The sequence below is a fragment of the Ictalurus punctatus genome, chromosome 1, assembly GCF_001660625.3.
Source record: "Ictalurus punctatus breed USDA103 chromosome 1, Coco_2.0, whole genome shotgun sequence".
NCBI lineage: Eukaryota > Metazoa > Chordata > Actinopteri > Siluriformes > Ictaluridae > Ictalurus > Ictalurus punctatus.
The window spans coordinates 23106670-23133105 of record NC_030416.2 but is presented as its reverse complement, the minus strand read 5'-3'; the positions used below and the strand labels follow the sequence as shown (position 1 = coordinate 23133105).

The following is a 26436-nucleotide window of genomic DNA, read 5'->3' as shown; positions in this document are numbered from 1 at the left end:
GTTTCTTGTTACAAACCTATGTAGGTTAGTACAGGAAGTAAGTCCTCTCTACTTGTTTCAACTGAAACTTGTTTCAGCTGTTCAGAATCAGTTCCTTCTTTTGGGAGTCAGTAACTCCATTTGTTGTGCACTTTGATTTTTGAAACTTTGCAGACTTCTTACATTCACATAATATTAAAAAAAAACCATAATAGGTGCATTTTAATTTAGAGTCAAAACAGCTTTGGGTCACTGGCCAAAATCCACAATCTATGCAAAAGATCATTTTATTTCTGGAATATGGCCTATAATCATAAAGAACTATATACATTGCTTAAGCAGAAAATGTTAAACATCAGTATCATGGAATTATCTGGGTAGATTGAACAATCCCCAAAAGTGTTTATACACACAAAAGAGCATCACACATCTTGGCGTCTGACCAATCCGACCTCAGCTATATGAGCAAATACACAGAACTCTAGGTAACAGGATCCCTTGCTTAAAAGCAGGGTCTGCGAATTGTGGTCTGTTCACCTCACACATGAGACACACGGCATGTGAGGGATAGGTGTATGGAAGTGTTCCCACATGGACACATGGAAATGCTGTCTATCTCAGTCTGAGTCACTGTTGAAGTCGTCTGCACACTCTGACTCTTTATGTTTCTCCTCTGGATCACTTTCTTTATCCCAATCCTTCATGGATGAGCCCATCATGAAATCCTCCCTCAGGACACTCCATGCTGGCTTCTCCTCTTTCTGCTCTTCAGACTGCCAGGAAACACACAAGAGCATGGCTTAAGGCACAGAATACATTGCACTCTCGATTTAATCACTGTCCAAAGAATTCCAAATGTCTGTCAGTAGAAAGTCAAGGTGACTGGACTGGCGTAATAATCTGTCACCACTATTATTATTCAGCACTTATTTCAGGTGCTTCGTCAATTCAGAGAACCATCACAACAGGTGATGAAACCTTAAATTTGCTGCATGAAGAAATGTCTTCATGTATCAAGTCCTGGCACCATGACTTCACATTTCAGCATCACCACAAGGCAAAAATGTGCAACCAATTATTTTACAGTAAAGACTGCCACCTTGTGGAGAACTTAAGTCACCATAATGCAATCATGAGAGAATTGACTGCCCATGTCACGGGATGTTTTAATTGTCTCCTCCAAGAACTGGCTTTATGTTTTATTTTACAATTTAAAAGGTGAGACAGGAAATTTAAACATATTAATGTCCATTTTAATTTATCATCTACTCTTGGGTATTATCTTCCTTCACACTAGCCTGAATATGACTTCAGTATAAACGATTTAGCATCCAGCGAGCCTCAGTATGTTTTTGAAAATGGTCCAAGTTCAGGCGCAAGCCCAAACCTTATGCCTTGCAGAGGTGGCAGAAATGAAAACATAGTTAAGGATATAAGATAGTGGTCTCCACTAGATCTGATCTCAACTGAACCAGTCAAGAAAAGGCCCAAGCTTAGCAAGAGGTAGCTACGACCTCAGATACAGCAGATTTGCTAAATTAAACTTTGTATATAATTTGGACTCATGCGGATACACATGCAAGTGAAATATTTTCAATGACAACAAATGGACGTACTTAACTTCCCCATTTACAAAGTTAATCTTCATAATTTTTTCCTCACAGGTAAAATGCTAGCTGCTCCTGCTGAGCATGTGGTTGAAATGAGCAAAGAAATGGACAAGGTCTCAGAAGAGCCAATATGAATATAGGATGTGGCCTTTTGTGTTTGTGTGTGTAAAAACAGGCCACTCAGCTAAGAAAGCACTCCATAATTGGAATATTTATTCTTAACGAGCAATTACATTAACTTACACTGCATCCATTTCCCCCCCCTCTGTTGCCAGGAAGTGCAAAATCATGACCTTCATAATACTTCTTTACACACTCAGCATCATTAACAATTCTTTCACTACTCTTAGAAGTTTGAGCCAACCAAGTGCACTTTTAAAGCTAAAGGTTATTTCACATAGTTCTCTTATGCTATTTAAGAGAAGTGTTATATACACTGGCCCAGACCGATCACCAGCAGTGACAAATCATTCTGCTCCAAGCACAATGAACCAAACGAACAGAAAAGTGTGTTTTTTTTCTGGACCTCTGTGTGACATTAATTTAGGGTTGACAAAAGCACCGGTACTTCGGTACTAAAAGGAAAAATGTTGACAGTACCAGATTTTCATAAGTACCGGTACTGACGCACTGTCTGACAGGTGGTCAGTCGGGAACTTTTCATAGGTGCACCATGAAACAAGAAGACATTTTAGGCAAAGCAGCAGTGCCGCCGGTCACCATGGCTGCGTCCAAAACTGCATACTTACCTACGATATAGTAGGCGAAATACATGTATTTGTCTCAGACGCTCGTTTTCTGCTTTCGGTGCTGTTACCGCTAAGTGTGTAAAAGCTGTGCCCCTAAAATTTATGTGCGGATGGATTAACCGTGCTTTCAGGAAGAACGCTGCCTAACCGCAGTATTTATTCACGCAGTTTAAAATGGTGGTAGCAGTTGCATTATGCATGTTGTAGCATAGTTTAATTTCCAAGAAAACATCCTCATTTTTGCTTACTTAATGGTTAGCATACGTGTGTGTAACGCTAATAGGGTCAGGAGTCCTTATGGACCATTTAATGCTTTAACTTTTATTGGGGTAAAATAAATGGGAGGACATGGGGTGTACTAATTTTACACACCAGAGGCTTTTTGATAAGTGATATAACTGAAATGTATGTGTTAGAAAATAATAGATGTATGGCTAGGAGTGTTTACGTCTTAAATATAAGTCAGAAAAACATTTCTACTCTTGGCTGGATAACGGTAGTAGCTTTAATAATTAAATACTTGAAGTATACAGAATGGCATTTTTAAAAATACATTTTATATTAACTTTATTAATAAAATAGTGTGTTCTTTTAGCATGTTTTTGTGTTTTGCTTTGGTACCAAAATCGGTACAGAGTACCAGGGAATTTTACTGGTAGTGGTACCGACTACTGAAATTTTAGTACCATGACAACCCTACATTAAATCTAACCTGCATCAGTCCTCTCTTCATACAACATACAAAATATTAATTCTGACTTATTAACCATACAGTAGGACCCCTGTATTTGTGGGGGATAGGTTCCAAGCCCCACAGCGGCTGTCTGAAACAGCGGACAGTAGCGAACACTATATACTGTACATACATATGATAAAGTTTCATTTATAAATTAGGCATAAGAAGACATCAACAATAACTAATGATAAAAGTTACATGAATGTTTTCTCTCTCTAATATATTTATTAAACTGTACTCACTCTTCTTTATTCTTTTTCAACACTGGACAAAGGGATGAACAATGTCCCAGGCGGGTTTGCATGAGATTTCATCACATTACTCAGCATGGCACGCAATTTAAATTCTAAATGTGTACTGTAGTTCTGGAATATTCTATTAAATTTTTCAGACCTTGGTAACTAAAACAGCAGATATGGGGGTTTTACTGTACACATTTTCATGATCTGTGGCATCACTGAATCTTCGGCTTCAGAGGGCAACAATTAAATAAACAATTTTTAACATTGAATTTGAAGTTTTAACCAGCTTGAAGTTTCCTGTCTCCATCAAACTATAGCAAATATATCAAAATAAGGTGGTCCCATTCATAAACAGCTCCTAGGAGGAACTAAAAGCTTACTTACCTCTGTTTTTGCGGTCTTCGCGGCTGCCATGTTATACCCGGCAGTTCCTCGCAATACATCGATGAAGTCTTTCTTTGATATTGAGGAAAGGACCTTCGCCTTCTTCCTCTCGGATCCCCCGACTTCCTGCATCTTTTCGTGCAAATTGTTCTGGTGTTGACGCACTGCATTAAACAACTGCACTACACCTCTGAGTGAGTAACAAAATAACAAAATAAATAATACGTGACAAGAATTTATGAAAGAAGAACTAATGAAATTCATCCTCTGATATCAGCTGGGTCTTAAAGTGCCAAGACAAATGACCCATGCATACATCCGTCAATACTTTGCTAAGCCAGTTGGACAATAAATGATGAGATATTTCCAACACAACAAGCAGTAGCCTTATTAACAACTGCTGCATTAACCATATCATATCTGGCATCTACTAGCAACCTCAATAACTCATCAGGTAGACAAGACATTAGAATACAGCACTATGGGCACAATGAGCACAGCAAATTTCAAGAAATCGGACCATGACTTACCTGGTAGCAGTTCTCTGCAGACTCCTCTCTCTCTCTTTATCCCGCACTACATCTGGCTTTACCCGACACATCATCTCCCACGCTCTCTTTTTATCTGCCTGTCAGTCAGACATAATACACACTTTTTCATTTATTTGTCATCCAAGATGACAATCATAATGAGCAGTTATTGTTTCAAAATGAGCTGAAACAATGGGCATAAATGACTCTGAAGCAGAACTAAGCAGCATGAAAGAAATCATGCATACACACACACACACACACACACACACACACACACACAGCTGTACCTGTTTCTTCTTCTCCTGTCTTTCTTTCTTCTCCTTGGCGTTGAGCTTGTCGTGCTGTTTGTTTTTTAGCAGGATGCAAGGTTTGTCCTCCGGTGTTTTCTTCCCCAGGATTTTGGCCATGGCGTCTGCCCATCCGGCATTGGGATTCGTCGCAACCTCTCCATTCTGTTCTTTCTCATTCTCTTCCTGTTCTCCCTCACTCCTGCCATCAGCTGACTCCTCTTCCTCACCTGATCCTTCTTCATCGCCTCCATCAGCAGATTCCTCTTCTTCACTTCTTTCCTCATTCTCGCTGTTCTCACTCATGTCATATTCCTCGGAGTCTTAACAGGACAGAACAAAAAGTTACATTTCCGGATGCACGCTAGGATAAAAATAGGCGTTTGCATTAGGCCTTTCAGGTTGATAAAACAATAGCTATAGAAAATGTAGAAAATTATATAAAAATAGATTGCTCGCCCCACAAGACGAAGAAGACAGAATTTATTTACAGTACGACGTTTTAATGTTTCTATACAGATAATCTTTAAACAATACTCGCTACCTTGCTAGCGAGTGTCTATTGGTTCTCAGTTACAAAACCAGCTTTTAAAAAGTTCCTAATTCATTAAAACTTTAATGTGAACTAGAATAGTACAGCCAGCTAGACACTGTTTTAATACTCAAAACTATTGGTACAGGTCTGTTACTAAACTTAGCAGCTAGTAAAACGATAAGGACGCTTATTAACTACTATAATTAACACCGTATTTAAGCAAAATTAGTTAATTCCTGTACTTAAATCATTCGCATACAAAATCACTACAATATAAACGTAATAAAGTATTATTTATATTATTACCTAGTTCAATCTTCACATGTGGCTTTTCCACGGTGGCTGCCATCTCTCTGAACGCTCCTGTGTTACATGAAAAACACTCGGTAAAGAAAATCGCGCCGCACAAAGGGTTCCGGGTTTCCGTGTCATACCGATGGAACACGGCATTGCTTTTCATTAGTGGTACGTAGAAAATGTGCCACACTGAAAAGTAAAGCCTGCTTAGCAGTGTTCTTAAGTCGCTTGATCTCATTATTGAAGGAACTCCTATCCCCTTCTGTGAGCTGTATGTTTTGTAATATGAACACTTTATTATGTTTTAGTCATTCAAAAAATAATCGCTTAAAGTATGTATGTATATATATATATATATATATATATATATATATATATATATATATATATATATATATATATAATGGGTAACATTACAGGCTAATTTAGTACATTTGGTACCTTTCGCTCTTGAAGGTTATTTGAATAAGGCACTCAAGAGCTCACAACAAACAATGACTAAGGCTAGAATTAATAATAAATGTAAAGCACTTATTGCACTAGGTGAGCATGCTATAGATATATAAAGTGACCACGGCAGGGTACAGAGCTCCCAATAATGTGTCAAATGCAAATACTAGGGTAGAAAAACAGGTAAAGGCACGTTGGCTCATGTGTTGAGGAGTACACCTTCACTCATGCGTCAGAAAGAAGGCTGCTGCCTCAGCTTGAGCAGTCCTCTACGGGTGGATGGAATCATTGGATCATAGTGTGACTTCCTGAAGCACTATGGCACCATCTTGGAAGAGTAAGATTTTAAAAATCGCTTTTTTATATATCAGAGGTAAAAAAAAAATAATAATAAATAATTAAAAAACAGATTAATTTTTAATCTGGTAATCTCAGATGTGTGTGAAACTGTGGGTGGGTCTGTGGGATTTTTAAATGCACCAGCAAATACCAATTCCATTTCCAATGGGAACAGCTGTGGTGATACAACTCTATTTTAGCTGTGGATTATTGTACCTTTTTATTACACCTTTCACCCTTCAGTGTTTAATTCTTTGCTATTCTCAATTTAAATTTAGGTCACATCTTTGGTTTTGTTTTTATTTTATTTATTTATTTATTTATTTATTTAAATAAATAATCTGTTTTAGTAGACCTCACCTCAGTGTAGTATCCCTGGGTGGAAATCATTAAATCTATTAATTGATGATTAAGGTCTTCTAATAAACAATTACAATGAACACTGCTAAACAGAATGAATTAATCCTGAAGATATAAGAGGCACTTTTTCTAAATGTTTTTCATAACACACATTTAACCTGGTTTAATTCACATCCTGCATAGTTTAAATAATAATGGTAACCTTATGCCAGTTTCCTATTTCACAGTCATTTTGTAACTACTGTCTGTATGTGTGTGAACAAGTACATCAGGTCCATGACAACAGGTTGAACAGGATAGTCAAATTCCTTTGAAACCCTTTACCTCAGGCGGGTTTGTTTATATTAGAAACTAAAAACTAGCAAGTGACAGTTTCTCTGTGCAAAGTCAAAGACATTTCCCATGACTAATGTATGTTTGTGTGACTTGTTACATTTATAAAAATAAAAATAAAAAAAATTAAAACAACAACAACTTTATGTAGGTAGGAAAGAAGGTAGCCTGGAAGTTAGCAGTTGAAGGAAGGGAGTTAGGCAAAAACAAAACATTAATGCCTATTTAAAAAATAATAATAATAAAACCATAAAGCATGACAGGTTTTATGCTGGTCCAGTGCTGGTTTAGCTGGTTAGTCAGTGTTGCTGTGGAGGTTAACAGGTAAATCCCCCCAAAAAACAAACAAACAAAAAACCCACAGAAAGGTTTTGCTTAGGGGAAATTAGTGTTGGAGTTATAACACATATCATGCATCACAGTATATACTGTATTAAATATAATATACTATCCTATTTGACACTGTGGTTTCTTTTGTTATCAGATCACAAGAGTGCAGTAAGGGAAGGAGCTATTTACTTTGTGCTGGGAGCGGTTGGAGGATGTGCATTAGGAGCCACTGTGACTCCAGTACACCAGACCATGACTGAGATTATCTCAGGGTCACTATTGAAACCAGTCATGGATGGAGTGAGGACTGTGGGGCCACTGGGTTTGGGGACTTTACTGGGGGCAACTGCAATATCCACAACAATGGCCTCAGCTGCAGCAGGAGTGACTGTAGCTGCTTTAGTTACTTTGCTGCTCATAACGCAAAAGAAAAACAAGTTGACGAGTGGATTTGTGTGGATTACAACCGGGGTAGCTGCAGCCCTTGCCACAACATCCTGTGGAGCAGCACTTGGGTTTATTATAGAGAAACACATCATGAGTTCTGGGGTTGTTGCACTACTCTGGGCTCTAGGGATATTCACTTTGCTGAAAGCATTCATTCATACTGTTGTACAGCTGGCATTCAGAGAACGGCAATGCTGTAGCATATTTGCCACTCAGACTGAGCAGCAATACTCCGAGAGATTGGACATTTTGGAGGCTGAGCAGAGAGAGAAAGTCACTGTAGAGATTGAACAAGTGATGATAGCTTTTGAGACAGAAAAAAGTGTTAATGGAGAGAATGCGCTGGATTTCAGAGTTGCTTGGGAGGCCCAGCGACAGAACAGACAGGAAATGGAGAAACAGCGAAGGAAAGCAAGAGAGATGACATTGGAGAAAAGGAGCATTCAGGAGCGTCTGACCAATGTTGTAATAAAATATTTGGAGTTACTGACTCTCTCCAGCGTGCCAATGACAGTGACTGCCGCTGTAACTGCTGGCTTTGGAATCTTTGGATTCGGTGACTACAGATTTGTTTTTGTTGTCCTATTAGCCCTAGTCCTCTGCATGGCCTTCATGTTAATGAGGTTGATGCATTTGAAATTCTGGATGTTCACAGCTTGTGTAGGAATGTTTGCCACATTCGCCATTGCTGTGCTCACAGTGCATGCAGGACAGGAAGTACTGGAGATGTCTGTAAGAATGCGGAAGGCTGGACAGTTGCTAAGTAAGGAGAATATTGCTGCCAGCATGGACCACAAATCTTCATTAGAAGCCATAGCATCAGGGTTTTTTGTATCCAAAATGTTCCAGATTGCTTTAGGTGCCATGGTTGGAGGTCTATTGGATCAGAAAGTGTTGGATAAAGTTATAGTGGGAGCATCTGTTACAACAATAGCACTTCTCTCTATAGTTGAAACCTCGTCAATAGCTCTTGGGATTGGTGGTGTGACAGGGGCATTGCTGGGGGCACTAGGGGCAGCTGGGGTGTCTATGGGGGCAGCTGCAGCTTTAGCACTTCAGTGCTCCTCATGGGTAGGAACCATAAGCATCACAGCTGGGATGCTATCTGGAGCTTTAGCCATTGGAAACTGGGAAATCACTAACATTGGACTGCAGATGCTTGTGGCCTACATGTTTGCTATTATAAATCCTTACTGAATGATTTCTGTTGTTAGGACTGAGGATTTTAACCATAGCCTAATGAATGGCATTTAAAAATATACATAATTCAACTGCTGCTCAGCACGATGCTGTTCCAGTGCAATTCTGAATTGATGCAAAACATTAAAAAAAAAAAAAATCCCCCCAGTAGCGTAATTTCAAATTCAGCCACCAAAAGACCAGCTTTCAGTAATCTATGTTCAAAGATATCGTTTTTACCACTTTACTGTTTCACGTGTGTGCTAAACAGATGCACAATGTTTAACCAGCAGAATCATTTTATTAAATACATCTATAAACAGTTTTAATTGTATGGACTAAATATTTTTAAATACCTTTTTTATTGTCTAAAATATGGTCATTTTCTATAGCAAAGACACACAGTTGACATGAGTTGTCACACACAGGGAGACCCATAAGAAGTTAGAGACAATGAGGAGAAGGAGAGAATATGAACCAAGGGTCACATTGTGTGCCATTAGTTGGACATATAGAGGTATAGATACTCAACAACTGACAAGACAACAATTTTCTGTTATTTTTCCTTTTTTTCAGTTCGTAATTGCAGCATGTTTCTGTATCTTTTAACTGTATTACCCATTTATTTACAGATGTGTCCAACACCTTTTGTTGGACACGTATAAATACATCAAACAAGATGTTTTTTTTTAAACTTATTTTTAATTATCCCAGAATTCATACAATCCTCTGTTACTACAGTAACCCATTATGTGCTAGTTAGATAAATTACTAGCCTCAGCCATTAAGTAGCTTTTGTCCTGCATGTTAACCAGGGACTATTGTGTGTTTGACTTCCCTGTTGAAAGCGCAAATTTGTAAGTTTTGTCCAAATGTGCCAAAACACCACAGTTCGCTTCAGGTGGTTGAACCATTACAATCATTACATGTCACAAGCTAGCCAGTGTTTGCTATCGAAAAATAAAATGTTGTTTTAGAACAATATGCACCAAGTACAAAATGTAAATATTTAAATAAAGTAATTTTACTTGGTTGCTATATTTAAGTATTATTTTGGTGTATGCATGTTTTACTTGAGTAAAATTGACATTGAATACTTGTATTCTTACTTAATTTCATCCCCCCCCCCAAAAAAAAACCCCCAACCTCCCTTGAGTTTTACTCCTTGTGTTTTTATTTAGATCTTCAAAATGTACTCATTATGAAAAAAAAAATATATAAATTTAATCTTGTCCTCTGTCCTGAAGTCTTTCCATACTGGAAAACCTAAGGTTTCAGGTTTACCTCTGCCTGTTACAAAGCACTGACATTTGGGACACCATCCAGTGCTAAATAAACAACACGTGCGCACACACACACATTATATATATATATATATATATATCTCCATTTATGGGCAGCCTTTTTTTCTATAGAAACAATAAGTTATTAGAACAGGCACTTAAATAAAAACGTGATTTTTTCCGTACAGTCAGAACCATCAAGGCTGTGCTGTTACAGAAATTTTTTCAACACTTTCTGAAAATCAGAATTGAGAAATTGACAACACTGCAGTATAAATCTAAACATTACATGGGTTCACTCATTACTATGTGACAGCAGCACATTTTATCCCATGAACACACAAAATGTCATGCTAGTCCACTGTATACACATGAGTCCGAATCCAGTTTAGTGTTAAAATCGAGATGGAGGCTGAAATAAGCCTTAGTCAAGAAGTATAGACGGTGCCTAAATTAACACCACTGCATTTATTATTTATCTTCAGTAATCTATCAGAACTGTCATAGACTACCAAACAGCGCCATCTTGTGGTTAGCAATGACAGTTCTGAAGAACCACTGAAAATAATTACGAGATAAAATATACAAGTTTTCATGTTCCCCCTGCTTGCCCACCTGGGTTTCCTCCAGGTTCTCTGGTTGCTTCCGACCTTCTAAAAATAAATTGCCCCTAAACCTGAGTGTATATGTGAGTGTGTGTAAAGATAGACTGAAAGAACCAATGCCTCTGTATATTTGAGTGCCAGTGCTCTCAATTCTTTCAAAGTCTGCTCAGAACCATTTTATTTCCCTGTTATTTATTTTTAATGAGCTTGCACAAATCTAGAGCAGAGATTCCCAACCCTGGGCCTGGAGTATCTGCTCTCAACATACCTGATTAAGCTAATAAGCTAATTAACAACCTTTTAGGAGCTGAAGTGGGTGTGTTGGAGCAGGGGGAAAGCGGAGGGGATTGAACATGGAATAAATGTGGTAATACGTCTAAGCTTTTCCCATCAGGAAACTGAAAATCAGACAGTTTGGCTTCTTGAACACTGCATTTCCGCGTGCACGCCAGAGCAGTCAGGTGACTGTCAAGCACATGACTCTAACGGATCTCCCCGCATCCTCGGCCTCCTTTGGAGACTGACAGCGGGTTCAGCCAATGGTAACGCAACTATCCAGAAGCTTGTCCAATATGCAAACAGGGGGCGGGACTAAAGTAAAGCTTTCGCTACAGAGAAACATTGGGGAAGACGAATGTCTCTGAACGACTTTGTTCTCTATTAATAGATAGGGAGGCATTTTGTGCTTGTTTATGCTACACCGTGTGTGTGCTGGATGAGCGACAGCTGTGTGTTAAAGCAGATGAGTGTAGAGTAAAAGGGGTGGGGGATTTTCGGGGAGAAAGCGTCGTTTGGGTCAAGATGTCGATTCAGTACGGAGAAACACTGGCAGATAGCTATGGGGTGGCTGATTCGTTCCCCAAAGATTTCGGTTATGGAGAAGAGGAGACAGACATGGAGGACAGTCCAGCACCCTCCGACAGCAAGCCGAGAATACTACTAATGGGCTTGCGAAGGAGCGGGAAGTCCTCCATTCAGAAGGTATGAGTGAAAACGAGACTGGACAGATTTATTCCTCAGGGCTAACTCCTACCGCCAAACAGCTGTAGGCGTTCAGACGAAAGTTCAGATCCAAATGCCTCTCTATTGGACAGATAGTCCACTACACTGGTTGTAAAAGCTTTTGCTTAATGCGCGACGTAGTGTGCTTATGTAGGGAGCAAGCAGCCAATTGGGATTAAGCGATAGACACCATAGACGTGCTGAGTTAGCAAAGGTGCTATTTAGCTAAACAACTAAAGGTTCTCTGAAATGGATTTTCAGGATTTATTTCAAGGTTAAAATTGACAAGCTAACTAAAAAATATACTTTAACTTACCATGATGAAGCGCTAATGAAGAGTATTTATATTGTTTTTGTATTAGCTAGTTGTCTCTACATTTGACGTCCAGGATATGTCACTAATCCTATTATTTTTATTTATTTGTTTATTTATTTGAAAGTAGTAAGAAGTACGCTTAGGTAATGTTATCTTATCTACTACTACTACTACTACAACCACCAAAAAACATTTTCATAAAGGAATAGTCTGGAAGTGGGGTGAGGGTTTGGGGGGGGGGGCAGTTGTTTTATGTAGAGTAAGTTGTTAGTTATTTTTCTATACCGATGCTTAGTATCGTGTTCGTATTATAGAAAAAGCATGTCTAAGGTCACTCCTCAGATGAATGGTGCTGAACCTAAAGCCGGTCGGAGTCAAGGTTATAAATATTTGGCCTCCTGAGAAAATCCAACACTCATCCTTCCACCAAACCTCACATCAGCGGTCCCTGCTTCAAGACAGACGTTGTAATGTGCGTGACTGAGCCGCTCGAATCATTTAGGGCTTGAATCCCGGTGCATTTGACTGACTTATGCCTGATTTCTCAACCTACTGATGATCTGCTAGTAAAGTACTACTCAATAGTTCTACTTAAAACCTTTTTTCCCCCAGCAACATGAATTCATTGAACTGTGCTGTAATATAAATAACGTGAATAATGTTTCCCTCCTCAGGTCGTGTTTCATAAGATGTCCCCTAATGAGACCCTGTTTCTGGAGAGCACAAATAAAATCTACAAGGATGACCTCTCCAGCAGCTCCTTTGTCAACTTTCAGATCTGGGACTTTCCTGGTCAAGTAGACTTTTTTGACCCGACCTTTGATTATGAAATGATCTTCAGAGGAACCGGCGCCTTGATATTTGTCATTGATGCACAGGTATAGTGAGGAATATTTAAAGAAACACGTTTAAAACTCTGTCCCTTGATACTATCTGTCAATTCCTCACTTTTGTTCCACTGTCTTGTTATTTAAGCCTATTCTGTAGCACAAGAGATGCAATTTTAATGTTTTTAATTTACCAGACCTGGGCTTTCCAAAAGTATCCAAGTTTTAAGATCATCTTGACTAAGAGATCGGGTTCACATTAACACTTACCACACTGGTCTAAGGCTGGTCGGTCAGTTGGTGGTTGGCCAGAGCAATTCTTGTGTTGGATGATTGAAAAAGAATACATATATAAAGCAGGAAATCAAACATGAAACCACTGGCCATGAAGACTATTACTTGATTATAAGCTAAGAATTTTGTGAACCTTACATCCAGCAAAATCATGAGCATGTATATCCTCTAACGTCCCCTTCAAACAAACTCCAGTGGACACCGTCTCATCAGTCCAGATATTGGACAAAAATGGCACACTGTGCTTTCATGTGATCAGGTAGGTGCACTGTATAAATGACGAGCATTTTCACCACTAGGTAAAGATTATTCATAAGCTTGGCTTATTCTGAATGTTTCTAAAGTCCAGCTTAGATTTGCTTTGGAGAAGACCGGAGAAAACATGCGTTCTTGCTATGTCACATGAGGACTCATATTATTGGTTGTGAAAAAGATGGCGAAAACCAGGTCAAAGTTGAATTTGAGTGAACTTTGCTTCTATTTGACACCTTGGTGCTCAGAGTGCTGTTCCGAGCAGCGTTGTTTGTAGACAAAACGGCACTGCTGTCTGCCTAGAGAAACATTGGCTTCTCCAACTCAAATCAATTTTCGGGTGGATCACCTGTAGACGGCCTTGGTAAACTACTGTTATGAAATATGAAAAATTCCTTGAATATTCAAAACATTCTAGGTGTTTTCTAGTGTAAAGATCTTTAAATTCACAAGTATGAGGAAGATGTTTGTGCGGAAGAGGCCTGAAAATAAATTTTGGATAAATGCTCAGATATGTAAAGCCACTTTAGTAGAAAAAAAAAGAAAAGTAGATCAGGTGTCTTCACACTACTCTGCAAAGGACCAGTGTGATTGCAGGCTTTCATTCCAGCCAAATAGGAGGCACACTTGTTCATTATCTTCCTTAGCTGGCATCATGCCAGGGTCGCCTCCGGAGCACGTATGCTGCTGTAGGTGCTGCAGGGTTACAGACTTCATTCATGACTCGTCTCCATGCTGATCAGTCGGTGGTTAGGAGGCTAGGAAGTCGGAGGCGCTGGTTTCTAAAGCCACCTTCAACTTGTTTCGCCCAGGTCTTCTTGGGTGTGGAACAGTGCACTTTCCAAGTTTGTGGATGTTGCTGCCAGAGGATTTGGAGCGGTAGTCGGTCATTGTCCATTCGGCAAACATGCCCGAATCACTGCAGACGTCTTTTCTGGATCGCCTCTTCAATTGTTAGCTGGTCATCGCCTTCATGCCAAATAAATTCATTCCGAAGTGGATCATGCTGGAAGACACCTAGGAACTGTCTGAGACATCGTATTTGGAAGACCTCGAGCTTGTTAATTTTGGACTTGAGAACGGTCCAAGTCTCTGCAGTGTATAGCAATATTGGAATAATCAAGGTCCGGAAGAGGTGCATTTTGGTCACAATGGTGATGTTAGCCTTTTGCCACAGGCACCATTTAAGCGACGCAACTGCTGCTGTAGCTTGGCTGATTCAGCTTAGGACTTCTGCGACCAAGGCAAAATCTTCTCTTGGACCAAGGACCCCAAATATTTTAAGTCTTGCACTTGTTCAATTTGTACACCTTCTAAATAGACATTTGCCGGCGATACGTCCATCGTGAGTACTACAGAGTCGAGCCGTACTGTGCAGTGGAAAAGTACCAATAGGCTAGCTAGTGGATTTAAAAAAAAAAATCATTAAACACTAAAAAGTTGTTAGACTCAGAAAAACCATATGTAGAACATCAAATAAAATTGCAAGTGTAAGTAATCATTTGAGAGCTACAACAACGATAACAAACTACTTACAAAGTAGACGAAGTTGGATGAGAGTTCATATATATCAAAAAATATGATGTCATTTCCAGTAAAGGAACAAAGTGAGCATCGATGCTCCCTGACTTTAGTTGTGCTTTTTTTGTTTGTTTTTTTTTTGTGTTTTTTTTTTTTTTTTTTAGGGAGAGAATGTTCCAGTGCATTTCAAAAGATTTTGTTATTGAGACAGCTCTTAAAATACAAAACCCTTAAAAAACAAAACAAAACAAAAAAAAACTGCACACTATAAATCCTTACAGTTATTCAAATCAGTATATCAAAATGAATGCCTTGATAACAAAATAAACAGAATAACAACACTGACATTAAACCTGATCTCAAGCTGTTGATTCTTAACTGGGACTTTGGTCAGTAATTCACACTCTATATAAAGCCTGGAAATTCAAGCCTTGATATATAAAGCTGAAACATGTGACACGGCCTCTGTACCATTTTCTTACTTTGAGCATGACGTTTTGCAGCTTATATTTGATGACTCATTTCAAGCTCGAGAACATCGTCTGATTAGCTAATAGGCATTAGAACGCATGTGGTTCTGAAATAAGATCATTTCATTCATCTCATGACAGATAATTGTATTGTGTTTTTTAGGTGACCTTAAGATGATATTATGTGTAAGCGTCATGTGGTATAAAAAATATTTTAGATTCCTTAGGTTAAGAGTAGTGCTTCATTGAACAATACATTATCCTTAAACTGTACAACATTTTCCTCATGATTGTTGTTTTGCTTTTGTCAGTTAATATTTCACCCTAGTAGCATGTACATGTTCACCGATGCTACAACCCATATATATTTTTGCTGACCGACTAATGTAGTAACTGTTTATAGAGGGAAACAAAAATATAATTAAATAGATGGTGGTTTGATGGTTAATTTTAAGGCTATTGATTAATCCATTGCCATTACATGGCACGCCAAAAACAACACATCCAGTTTTGATACAATTAACAGATACTAAGGCTGCACGATTTAGAGAAAAAATCTAATTGTGATTTTTATGATCAAAATTATGTGCGATTTAAAATGCGATTGACTATTTAAAAAAAGAAAAAAAAAGGAAAACAGCATCAAAGAAAGATAAGATAATTAGATAATACTTTTTATTAATCCCCAGACAGAGAAATTTGGGAAAGAATAATCACAAATTTATCTTCCAACACTACAATAAACAAACAAAACAATGCCGTTTCTAGTGTTAGTGATTATTTAAAACCACTTCAACATTGTGGCAAATTTTATTTAATTTTTTTCTCCTCCCTCAAATAAAGCTGTCATGATGCTACCATCTGTCATGACAAATCAAGCAAATAACCCCAGCATTTATTTAAGTTAATGTTAATTTATACACATACACCACTGTTCATTAATAATTTATATTTGTTCGTAATACAAAGTTCTTTAAAACAAGCTGAATACTGAAATTTGAAACAAATAATAGTATATGCAGAAAATTCTGTTAACAAAGCTCAACCAGTGCTGTAGAATTATCACTGTTGTTGTTATATATAAATTAAATATTCAACATTAGCTATGTTAACAGTTTGAATTCTAATTGTTCAAAATGACACGTGTATATGATTATGTATTCTATATGAATATAGATTATAAAATTTATATATATAGTAAGAGGAGTCTGTGACCAAAACACTGAAGCCTGCTCCATCTATTTATTTTCACTGCCTGTATTATTTTGGCTGCATTGTCTGTGGTGATGCACACCTGGCCTTCTTCGTTCAGATCCCAGTCAGCTAACGCATCTTTCAATCCAGAAGCGATGTTTTCTCCTGTATGGCCAGTGGGAAAGTATGAATCCCATTGGAGTGTTTCCTACTTTTCCCCCCTCGCTTTTAAATCGCTTATGAATGCTCATGCTGCCGTGCGCATTTCCCTTTCGCGTTCAAATTAATGGCAATTCGGAGGCGGCAATTGCTTGAATGGTGGGTTTATTACTATTCTTAATGGACTATTCTTAACACAACAAAGCAGTACAATGACAAACTCACTTAGATTAAATCTAAAACTTTTGAAACCAAATCTTCGGCTGTCGTGTTGTCAGTCAGCTCGCCTCACACTTGTCACGTGATAAATGAAATCTGATCTGTGCTGCGACTCTTTCGGCTCATGCTGAACTGAGCAGACGTGTTCAGGTTTTAATTGTAGCGTCCGTTCTCTAACTGAACTAAATGATTTTTATTACTATAAAAAAGCAAAACGACAGTGGGTGATCAGTGTGCAGTCGAACACCGTGTAACTCTGGGAACACAGACTATCGCAGCAAGCCTAGCTCCTGCTCATCTTTTCCAAATGACGTTCTTGACTCATTCACTCAGCATGTGCAGTGTTAATGCCCCCTATTGGTTAAACTCTGTGTCAAACGTAAAATGCTCCGGAAGAAAACCGTCAACAAGGCTTGTTAACATATTTGATGGTCCTTAATTGAAATAACCGCAGCGCTTGCGATTTGGAAATTGCACGCTTTCAAATCGTGATTTTCGTTTAAAAACGATCGTGCAGCCCTAGCAGATACTGACTTTTGCCTTAAATTACTTCTTAAGTTAGAAGACAAATGAGTAGAAGAAAAGTGAAGCAGCCTTTGAGTGATTTGATCTTGAGTAGCAGCTTCAGAGCTGTTTGAGAAGTACTTGTGGCTTGGCAATTCATGATTCGTTGTCCGATGTCAGCATTTATCTTCTAGCTTCTTGTTCCACTATAGAAATGTCTCTTTTTCCAAATATAACCCTCGGTGACTTCTTTCCTGTCATATGGAATGCTCACAAATCGGTTTTCATGAATAGGTCAGCTTATGACGTCCTTCCCTACAGTGGTATTTACGGATGAGATGTTCCACTTTAACTTAACCAAATCCGGTGTTGTACTGTATGTTGTGAAAGATGCTTCTCTGCTGCTTCCTTTTTCTGCATCCGTGTTTGTGGTCTTCATGTTACGTAGTCTGTAAGCAGGCCTAAACCTAAACTTTGATAATTGATTAATGACCTTTATTTAATGATCTAAGGACTTTTAAAAAAAAAAAACAAACAAAAAAAAAAAAGTAAATCCTGAAATCTAGCAACATCTCACAGCAATCATTAATCGCACCAACACAGACGTAATGCTTGCAAATCACACCTACTTCTGCAGTTTGGTACAGTGTATCTCCTGATTAAGAACAAAAATACTAGTGCCTCAAAATTAATTGATAAGCACCTCATGTTTTTGCCCTACAGCATAGCTGTTTTCTAATTGGTTGCGTTTCCTTTTCCACATACGCTGGTGGCTTTGGCAGAAAGGAGTGAAGCAGGAGTGTCTCAGTCACATTCTGTCTTGGTGATGGATACTTTTTATTTTTAACTCTTAACTTGCTTGTTTATCTTAGCACAATTGTTTCATATTAGCAATTAATTAGCTATTAATTAATAGCAATTAATTACTTTTAATCTAAAAATGAATAATAATAATAATAATAACTATTTCTATTTACTCTATATGTGGAAGGGAGAGCTATGAGACTCATTTTACACCTTTTTTGTAATACTTGTCCAATTAATATCTAGTCGGAGCATCCTAGCAAATAAACAGCCATAGCCAATGAATAGTTATGACACCTTGACTACAGTGCAAATAATGAAGCTTCACCAGTTATCTCTTTTTATCTATGCCACAGCACAGTTGCATTCTTGGATCAGGAGGTGTGCATTAGTTTTTGAATAACAGCACAGCTCTGACTGTACTTCCAACTGTAACATAGATGACAGAATTAGCGCAGTAATATAAACGTAATACTAGCGTTTTTACAGTCTAAGCTTATTCACAGGGACATATCTAATCATATATGATTGATGTTCCACATAAGGCTAATAATGAATGGGTTTAAAGAAGTGTGGTGGTGTTGAACAAAGAAAAACATATAATCATTGATATTGTGAAGTTTTCTGTTAGATGTGTATATTGTAAGTGATAGCAAGAACTAACTTGTCTCAAGAAGTTCCATAACATTAAATGCAACTATAAACAGTTTTAAAAAAAACAACAAAACACAATGAGTCATTTGTTAATAAATTAAAAAATTGTAACAGTTGGCAAATTTCTGTGGTGTGAGTGGAATGTAAATCCACTTGAGGGTGATAATGTGTCACACCACCCCAACGTGTATTATTTTTGTATAACAGCACGGTCCTTCATGCATTATTCCTTGCGTATAAGATTGTGACAAAGGTCATTCGAGGACCAGCGTCATCCATCAAATCGGGAAATGGCCACGATTGAGGAAATCCCCAAAAGAGGTTTCATTTTCATAAAAATGTGAAATGATGTACACACACTTTCTATCATCAAACATTATTTTAAATACTATATGAAATTTTTTGCTTAGGTTTCCCAGTCCTATAGAATGCCATACTGAGAAATGTGCCACATACATCATATGCTTTATTGTCACCCTGCTTTGACCACATTTTGTGTTCTTGGGAATCAAATAAACCATGGGGACATGGTCTTGTTTTATATCTGTTTTCTCTCTTATAGGATGACTACGTGGAGGCTCTTGGCAGACTCCACTTAACGGTATCTCGGGCCTATCGCGTCAACCCTGAAATCAACTTTGAAGTGTTCATCCATAAAGTTGACGGCCTGTCTGACGACCACAAAATTGAGACGCAGAGGGATATTCACCAGAGGGCTAATGATGACCTGGCTGATGCCAGCTTGGAGAAACTGCATCTTAGGTAAGCTTTTTTTTCTTTTTGTCTTGAATGCAGTGCATTTGTCTTTCTGTGAATTGTGAAATACTAAGCAAATCAAGTGTCTTCACAAAAAGCATTACTGTTGCTTTTTCATCACCTTCTCCCCAGTTTCCAGCTGCCCTATGTGATGCTGGCTTTTGCAATATTAAGTTTATAAAAAATTTAATACATGCTAAACAGTGCCGCTATTGCATAAATAGTGTATTGCAATAGAATTTGCTACTTTCATTGGGTCATAGGTTTGCACAGTGGTAAAAATAAAAAAGAAAGTCTTTCCTGAGAAACACAGTATAAACTTTACGTAAACCAATAGTAAAATACCAATAATGCTTTGCAGTTCTACTTGTAATATAATTTAAGAAAAGAAAAACTATTTGGTATGTTAAACAGGGTAATGGATTAGTAGGTTTAGCAAATATTTATCATTTGCTAAGCTTACACAAAGATAACGCAGAAGTTCTTGTGCTTTGGCATCACTGTGAGTACAGCTCAGCAACAGAATTGACGAGGACTTGGGAGTGTGTGCTCATGGCTTGTTTTGGCCAGAGGGGAGGAGTACAATACATACCACATGTTCTGCATGCTCTGATCAACAGTGCCACATTCCCCTTAGGCCCTTGTCCAAAGATGGCTCAAGATGAACAGGCTAAAGTTGGATTGAAATACAAACTGAAATTTACTACAAATAAAGAAAACCGAATCAAATGGGATGTGTGTGTGTGTGTGTGTGTGTGTGAGCGCTGAGCGTTAAACATTAACTGCTCAAAATGGGATTTCAGTAGGGCTGCTGAGATACTGTAATCCTCCGATATTCAGAAGGGCACCTCAATTTCCAAACCTGGTTCTGTACTTTAGTATTTAATGCATTTATTTGTCAAATGCTGTTCATTGAAAAAGTTATTCATTTTCGTTTAGCATTGTTTTTACTTTTATATTATTTCAGCTTATTTACTTTTTTGTATAAAAAAAAAGTAAATAATTTGATAATTTTTCGTATTTCCTATTGTCTTATGTTATAATTATTAAATTGTATTAAAGTATATTTAAATTAATGTGTTAATTAAATTAATGTTTTGTAGTAGTAGTAGTAGTAGTAATGTTGCTGTTGTTGTTGTAGTAGTAGTAGTAGTAGTAGTAGTAATGATAGTAATTATAATAATAATAATAACTGATGATAGGCCTGCTTGTCATTTTTTCATATCCAATCCTCATAGTATTTGAAACATTTACACAGCACTGTAAGCCATTACAAACCCTTTGCTCTGTGTAAATTAATCTGGGTGTGTGAGAGTTAAATGACTCTGTAGCCTAGATGCATTAGATGTGAAGTGTGTTCACTTGATCCAGCTTTTGTTTTCACTTCACATCTTTTGGAAAATAGCTTTCCATCTGTATTAGTTTTCATGGTCTTGCACTCAGGTACATGCATGCTTTAGTTTAACTACGTGACTTTTGCTATTCTTTTATTGTTGCAAGCGGCAGTCGTTTTAAAGGGTAATTGGAACTGTAATCAGAAATCAGTTTGAAAGTGCTGGATTTCTGCAAACCTAATTCTTATCTTGTCCGTGTGTTTTTTGATTGTTTTGTTTTTTTGGGCAGCTTCTATTTGACAAGTATCTATGACCACTCTATATTTGAGGCGTTCAGTAAAGTGGTTCAGAAGCTCATTCCCCAGCTGCCAACCCTGGAGAACCTTCTCAACATTTTTATTTCTGTATGTACTTTATTATCCTCCTTATAAAATATAAGCTTTGAATCTTTTTTTTATTTTTCATATAGAAAATGCTGCATTGAGACCTGTTTGACATTGTGTCTCACAGTCTTCCTCTACACCTCTTCTGCTTTCTTGCTGACAGAATTCAGGGATTGAAAAGGCTTTCCTGTTCGATGTGGTTAGTAAGATCTACATCGCCACAGACAGTTCACCGGTAGACATGCAGTCCTATGAGCTGTGCTGTGACATGATTGACGTGGTCATTGACGTGTCGTGCATCTATGGGTAAAACTGCAGATTTCAGAGTTAATTCATAAATTCATAGTGTATACACTGCTTTAGCTTAAATATGTGTGCATACTCACATGTAGTGCATCAGTGTTGCAGTATTCTCCTCAGTCTTATTATTTCTGTCTTTCTATATTTTTTTTATTAATGTGCATATGTGACTAAAATGTCAGTTTCACATTTACGGTATGTTGCATTTTCTATCTGGTAGTAATGGTGTCTAACAGGTTTTTGTTTTATCTGTACAGATTAAAGGAAGATGGCAGTGGCAGTGCCTATGACAAGGAGTCAATGGCGATCATTAAACTCAATAACACCACTGTCCTCTACCTGAAAGAAGTCACCAAGTTTCTTGCCCTTGTCTGTATTCTTAGAGAAGAGAGCTTCGAGCGCAAAGGTTAACAGCTTTTCCTCCCCCTCATTTAACCCTTTAATTAAGGTTCACCAGTGGCATTAAATATTCCTGTTAAATGGTTTACATGAGAGTGTTAGACTCCGGTCCTGGAGGATCACAGCCCATTGTGGTATTCACACTTCCAGCACTCAAAATTCGTTGCAGAGTATTAAATGCAGTAAAATGCTGACTCTGCCATAAAGTGGCCCTCTAGATCTGAATCCCATCTCCCCTGTATTGAATCATTTGACTTAAATCTTGGAATTATATTATTGCAGTTATTGTACCTTTAGAGCATTTTTTTTCCCCTATTGCATGATTTAAAGTCTACATTTTCTTTGTCTTTTTAAATAAAAAAATCTATGCATAAATAATTATTACACAACCGTATAGAAAGTGTAACGTTGGCTAAGCTCACCAATATCACAGTTGAATAATTGAATGAATTATTCAACTGTGATTCTGATCCCCACTCTATTCTGTTCAGATATACAGTATTAGTTCTACACAGTGGCAGAAATTATTTTGTAAGTCATTTTAGCACATGCTTCTCTTTTGAATTATAGGCTTAATAGACTACAATTTCCACTGTTTCCGGAAAGCGATTCATGAAGTGTTTGAGGTTGGTCTGTCCACACCGAGGATGGGAGCTCAGGCTGCTGGAACGCCCTGCTTGATGAAGACGGTGGCACTGAATGGCACCCCCCGGAGCACCGTGTAGAGAATGCAAAGATGAGAGGAGGAAAAGAATAGAGAGGAAGAGGGAGTCGGTGGAAAAAGAGACCGAAAGACAATAAATGGGAGGCACACTGCCATGCCAACCATTCTGCCTGCTCCCAAATGCCTTATACACAGAGCAAAGGACTCTAAAGCCTCTGAAAGAGAACACAGAGCAATGGGGTGGACGTTTGCAGCATAACGGGGTAAGCAATAGGACAGAAGGGAAGATGCACAAGAAGTTAGCCCTTTTTGTGTTATTAAATGGCATTAACACACTGGTTGAAAAGAATAATACTAGACCGCAATCAAATGACAAGAAATGCAAACCGAGGGGAACGCAGTGTGGCCCTCTCTGCACAAAGCCTTCACACACTGACCGCTACCTGAGCAACAGCAGCTGAATGAACCCTGTACTGTTATACTCCTGGCCTCATGAGCTGATTCTACAAAGCATCTGGTTTAATCCAATGGCAGAAAATGTGATGGTACTTGCTATTGGGCACCGATGGTAGAGCTGGCTATGTGTACACAACAATGCTTGTGAAGCCTTATATAGAGGAGACTTGCATGATGCAAGTACCTGCTTACAACATTTACCTAATCCAATTTCCTAAGCTGTTGCGTTTTTAAAGGTTTTCCAGGGAGTGTGAAAAGGGATTAAAGTGCATTGTGTAGCCTGTTTGTGTGAAGGAGGTGTGTGCGCGTGTGTATTTATGTATGTGCGTTCCTTTCCTTCCTGTTGAGGCTCACAGTGGTGATGTGACCTCACACACAGGGCTGCACAGTTGTAACAAAATAATTGTATTTTTAAAAAATTAATAACTAATTGAAATAAAGTTATTCTTGTCTCCAGAGAAACCCTGATGCTTTGTCAGACAACAATGATGGAATGTTCACAGAGCACTCATTAAAAGTGTCGTGCTGTCATAGATATAAGGATTTAGTAGTCGGCTGCGTTATAATTAAAGTGGAATCACAGTCTTTTGTGTCGAAATGACTCCAAAGCTGAGTCATGAAATGACTCCTTTGAGTCCAAAGCTGTTATTTTTGCTATTAAGCGGTTTAGCTGTGCAGCCCTCATCTCTCACTCCGAATGTTACAAAACAGGGAAATAATTGTACAGTTAAGCGGTAGGACACTGTGATTGCACTCACTTTTGTTTAGCTGCTTGGTCTCGGAGACTCTGTACATCTCCGCTCACGGTGGTTCGAGTCAGAATGAACGTTTGAATGAACTACATTCCGGGTTGTGTGGTGCCAGTATCTTCTATCACTGACGTATTCACTTTCACTCTTTTCACAGAATTACGAGTATTTTATTTGGGGTAAAAATTGATCATAAGATTCCACGTTGTAGCCGATAATCCGTCACACTCATTCCAAGCGTGTCTGCTGAATCCATGTAAAAAAAATTTTTTTTTGAGGTGTTAGGGGATGTGCACTAACCCAATATAAATGAAATCAAAGAAGGAACAACCAAATCTCTCATTCTAACCTTACCAGAGTATTTCTCCAGACCTCTTGTGATTCTTGCTTTTCAGATTGCATATGAGATTATATCTGGCCTATGTTCTGCTACAAATGTTACCATTCACAAGAAATAAAACATGCACTGAAGTCATGCTGCTTGGTGTACTGTAGCTACCTTGCACATCAGATATATTGGTCAGTGTCAGTTTTGAACACAATACAAACCAATATAAACACAGATCCTCACTTTGCAAACCCATTGCCTCTTCATGAAATGTATGATCCCATCTAGAGTGCTGTTCACTCAGATTTCTGGCAATAATACTTTTCCTTAGGCTGTTGTACCTTACTTTTACTTTATGGAGGTTGTGGTTTGGATGTTATGAATGAGCAGTGTAGAAGACCTGGGGAAATTCATACAGGGTGACTCAAAAGTCTCCATATTTAGGGGAAATTAACACTTTTTAGCAAATTCTTTCTCGAATATATATATATATATATATATATATATAAAATATAGTTGTGCCCAAAAGTTTGCATACCCCTTGCTTAATGTTAATCTTAATATTGTTAACAAAATAAGATGGATCATAAAATCCCTTGTTTTTTATTTGGTACTGTCCTGAATAAGCTATTTCACATTGCATATAGTCCGCAAGCCACAATAATAACTGAATTTATTTTTAAAAAATTACCCCGTTCAAAAGTTGACATGCCCTTGATTCTTAATACTGTGTCTTTTTACCTGGCTGATCCACGCCTGTTTTTGTTTTTGTGATAGTTGTTCATGAGTCACTTGTTTGTCCTGAGCAGTTAAACTGCTCACAGTTCTTCAGAAAAATTCTCCAGGTCCTGCACATTCTCTGCTTTTCCAGCATCTTCTGCATATTTGACCTCTTTCCAACAGTGACTATATGATGTTGAGATCCATCTTTTTCACAGTGAGGACAACTGAGGGACTCGTACACAACTATTACATAAGGTGCAAACATTCACTGTTGTTCAAGAAGGCAACATAATGCATTAAGAGCCAGGGGTGTGTAAACTTTTGAACAGAATGATCGTGTAAATTGTTAGTATGTTGTCTTCTGGGAGACATATAACTATCTTATTTAGTGTCTGAAGGGCAGTACTAAATGGGGGGGGGTCTTTAAACAAAATAACAATTTACACTGATCATCCTGCTCAAAACACATGACTGTTACCAAACTTCTTAACGAATTCAAAAAGACTGGATGTGGACATCCATGAATATCCACTGATGAAGGCACAATCGACGTGGTGCTGGCAAACATAGTCCCCTACGTATGGAGACGTTTGGGACACCCTGTCTATTAGTTAGTTGAATGACTGACTGTGGGGTCCATGAAGCAAAACCAGGTGATCAGTGGTTGATTTTTTATTTATTTATTTAGTTACAGCAGTAGAAGTCATAGCCCACTATTATCAAAGCTCCTAGATATTATTGAGTTCTTATCATTATTAGCCTGTTTGATTAGTCACTTGATCTCAAAAACAAGCAGGCTATAAATAATATCACCTTGTACTTACTTGTGTTTTGACATGTTGAAAAGATTTCTCATCATAAAACTCTGATAATGAATTCAAAAATAGACAAATTATTGTACAATTTTAAATAATGTTTCAATAAATATGTATATGAGAAAGTCTGGATTTTTTTTTTTTTTTGTGTAGTTGTATTTTTGTAGTTGGTCTCTGGCTACAAAATGTGTGAGAACCCCTACATTAGGAGAATAATCCAATACAGAGAAGAGCATCACGAGAACAAGAACTAAACAAGCGGGGACACTGAAAAAAGCGAAGGGGTTGAGGTAAAAGCTTTGAGCGAGCCATATTAGTAATGAAATATACAGATTGAAATTATACATTTAATGTTAATTATGAAATAATGTTTTAGTAAAAACATCTGAATTTAAGGTAGGTGTTGTGCATTGTGTTACTATTAAGACCGTGACTAAAGATAACTAGGCTCTAATATACAGGTGTCCACAAAGTCTCCAGCAGATGTTCATGGACGTTCACTTCTCGTTTAATCTGCAATACTTAGAGTGTTTTTGAATTTGTTAATAAATTTGGCAACAGTGCTGCGTGTGATGTGCTCGCCATGTTTCCTGTTAAAGTCCATCGCAATCGAGCAACAGCTTCTCGATCCAGCC

At 38.0% G+C, this 26436-nt stretch overlaps 3 protein-coding genes across 8 annotated transcripts in view; 2 read left to right on the top strand and 1 right to left on the bottom strand.

Annotated features, from left to right (window-relative positions):
• The window catches only part of rragca (Ras-related GTP binding Ca), a 50830-nt gene extending 24904 nt beyond the window's left edge, over positions 1–25926 (top strand). The window contains exons 2-8 of one of the 3 annotated variants that reach the window (XM_053679596.1): positions 11293–11659; positions 12671–12874; positions 19457–19656; positions 21274–21388; positions 21531–21673; positions 21925–22073; positions 22637–25926. In XM_053679596.1, the coding sequence (XP_053535571.1) occupies positions 11480–11659; positions 12671–12874; positions 19457–19656; positions 21274–21388; positions 21531–21673; positions 21925–22073; positions 22637–22791 (1146 nt within the window). In that variant the 5' untranslated portion in view covers positions 11293–11479 and the 3' untranslated portion in view covers positions 22792–25926. 3 annotated transcript variants of the gene reach the window in all.
• rrp15 (ribosomal RNA processing 15 homolog) lies at positions 251–13291 on the bottom strand. 3 transcript variants are annotated; one of them, XM_047157451.1, is made up of 7 exons: positions 13256–13291; positions 13094–13142; positions 5362–5418; positions 4521–4843; positions 4231–4328; positions 3701–3890; positions 251–752 (listed from the first exon to the last, which is right to left on the bottom strand). In XM_047157451.1, the coding sequence occupies exons 1-7, from the start codon at positions 13274–13276 to the stop codon at positions 597–599; spliced, it is 894 nt and encodes a 297-aa protein (XP_047013407.1). In that variant the 5' UTR covers positions 13277–13291; the 3' UTR covers positions 251–596. The 3 variants fall into 3 exon arrangements, with proteins under 3 accessions (XP_047013407.1, XP_017331720.1, XP_017331729.1); XM_017476231.2 differs by lacking the exon at positions 13256–13291 and having other exon boundaries at positions 13094–13187; XM_017476240.3 differs by lacking the exons at positions 13094–13142; positions 13256–13291 and adding an exon at positions 6022–6123.
• LOC108269985 (uncharacterized) lies at positions 6013–10022 on the top strand. Of its 2 annotated transcripts, none has more exons than XM_017476206.3 (2): positions 6013–6139; positions 7319–10022. In XM_017476206.3, exons 1-2 carry the CDS (start codon positions 6121–6123, stop codon positions 8806–8808), a joined length of 1509 nt encoding a protein of 502 aa, XP_017331695.1. In that variant the 5' UTR covers positions 6013–6120; the 3' UTR covers positions 8809–10022. The 2 variants fall into 2 exon arrangements, with proteins under 2 accessions (XP_017331695.1, XP_017331686.1); XM_017476197.3 differs by having other exon boundaries at positions 6085–6175.
• Positions 25927–26436: the final 510 nt, after the last annotated feature.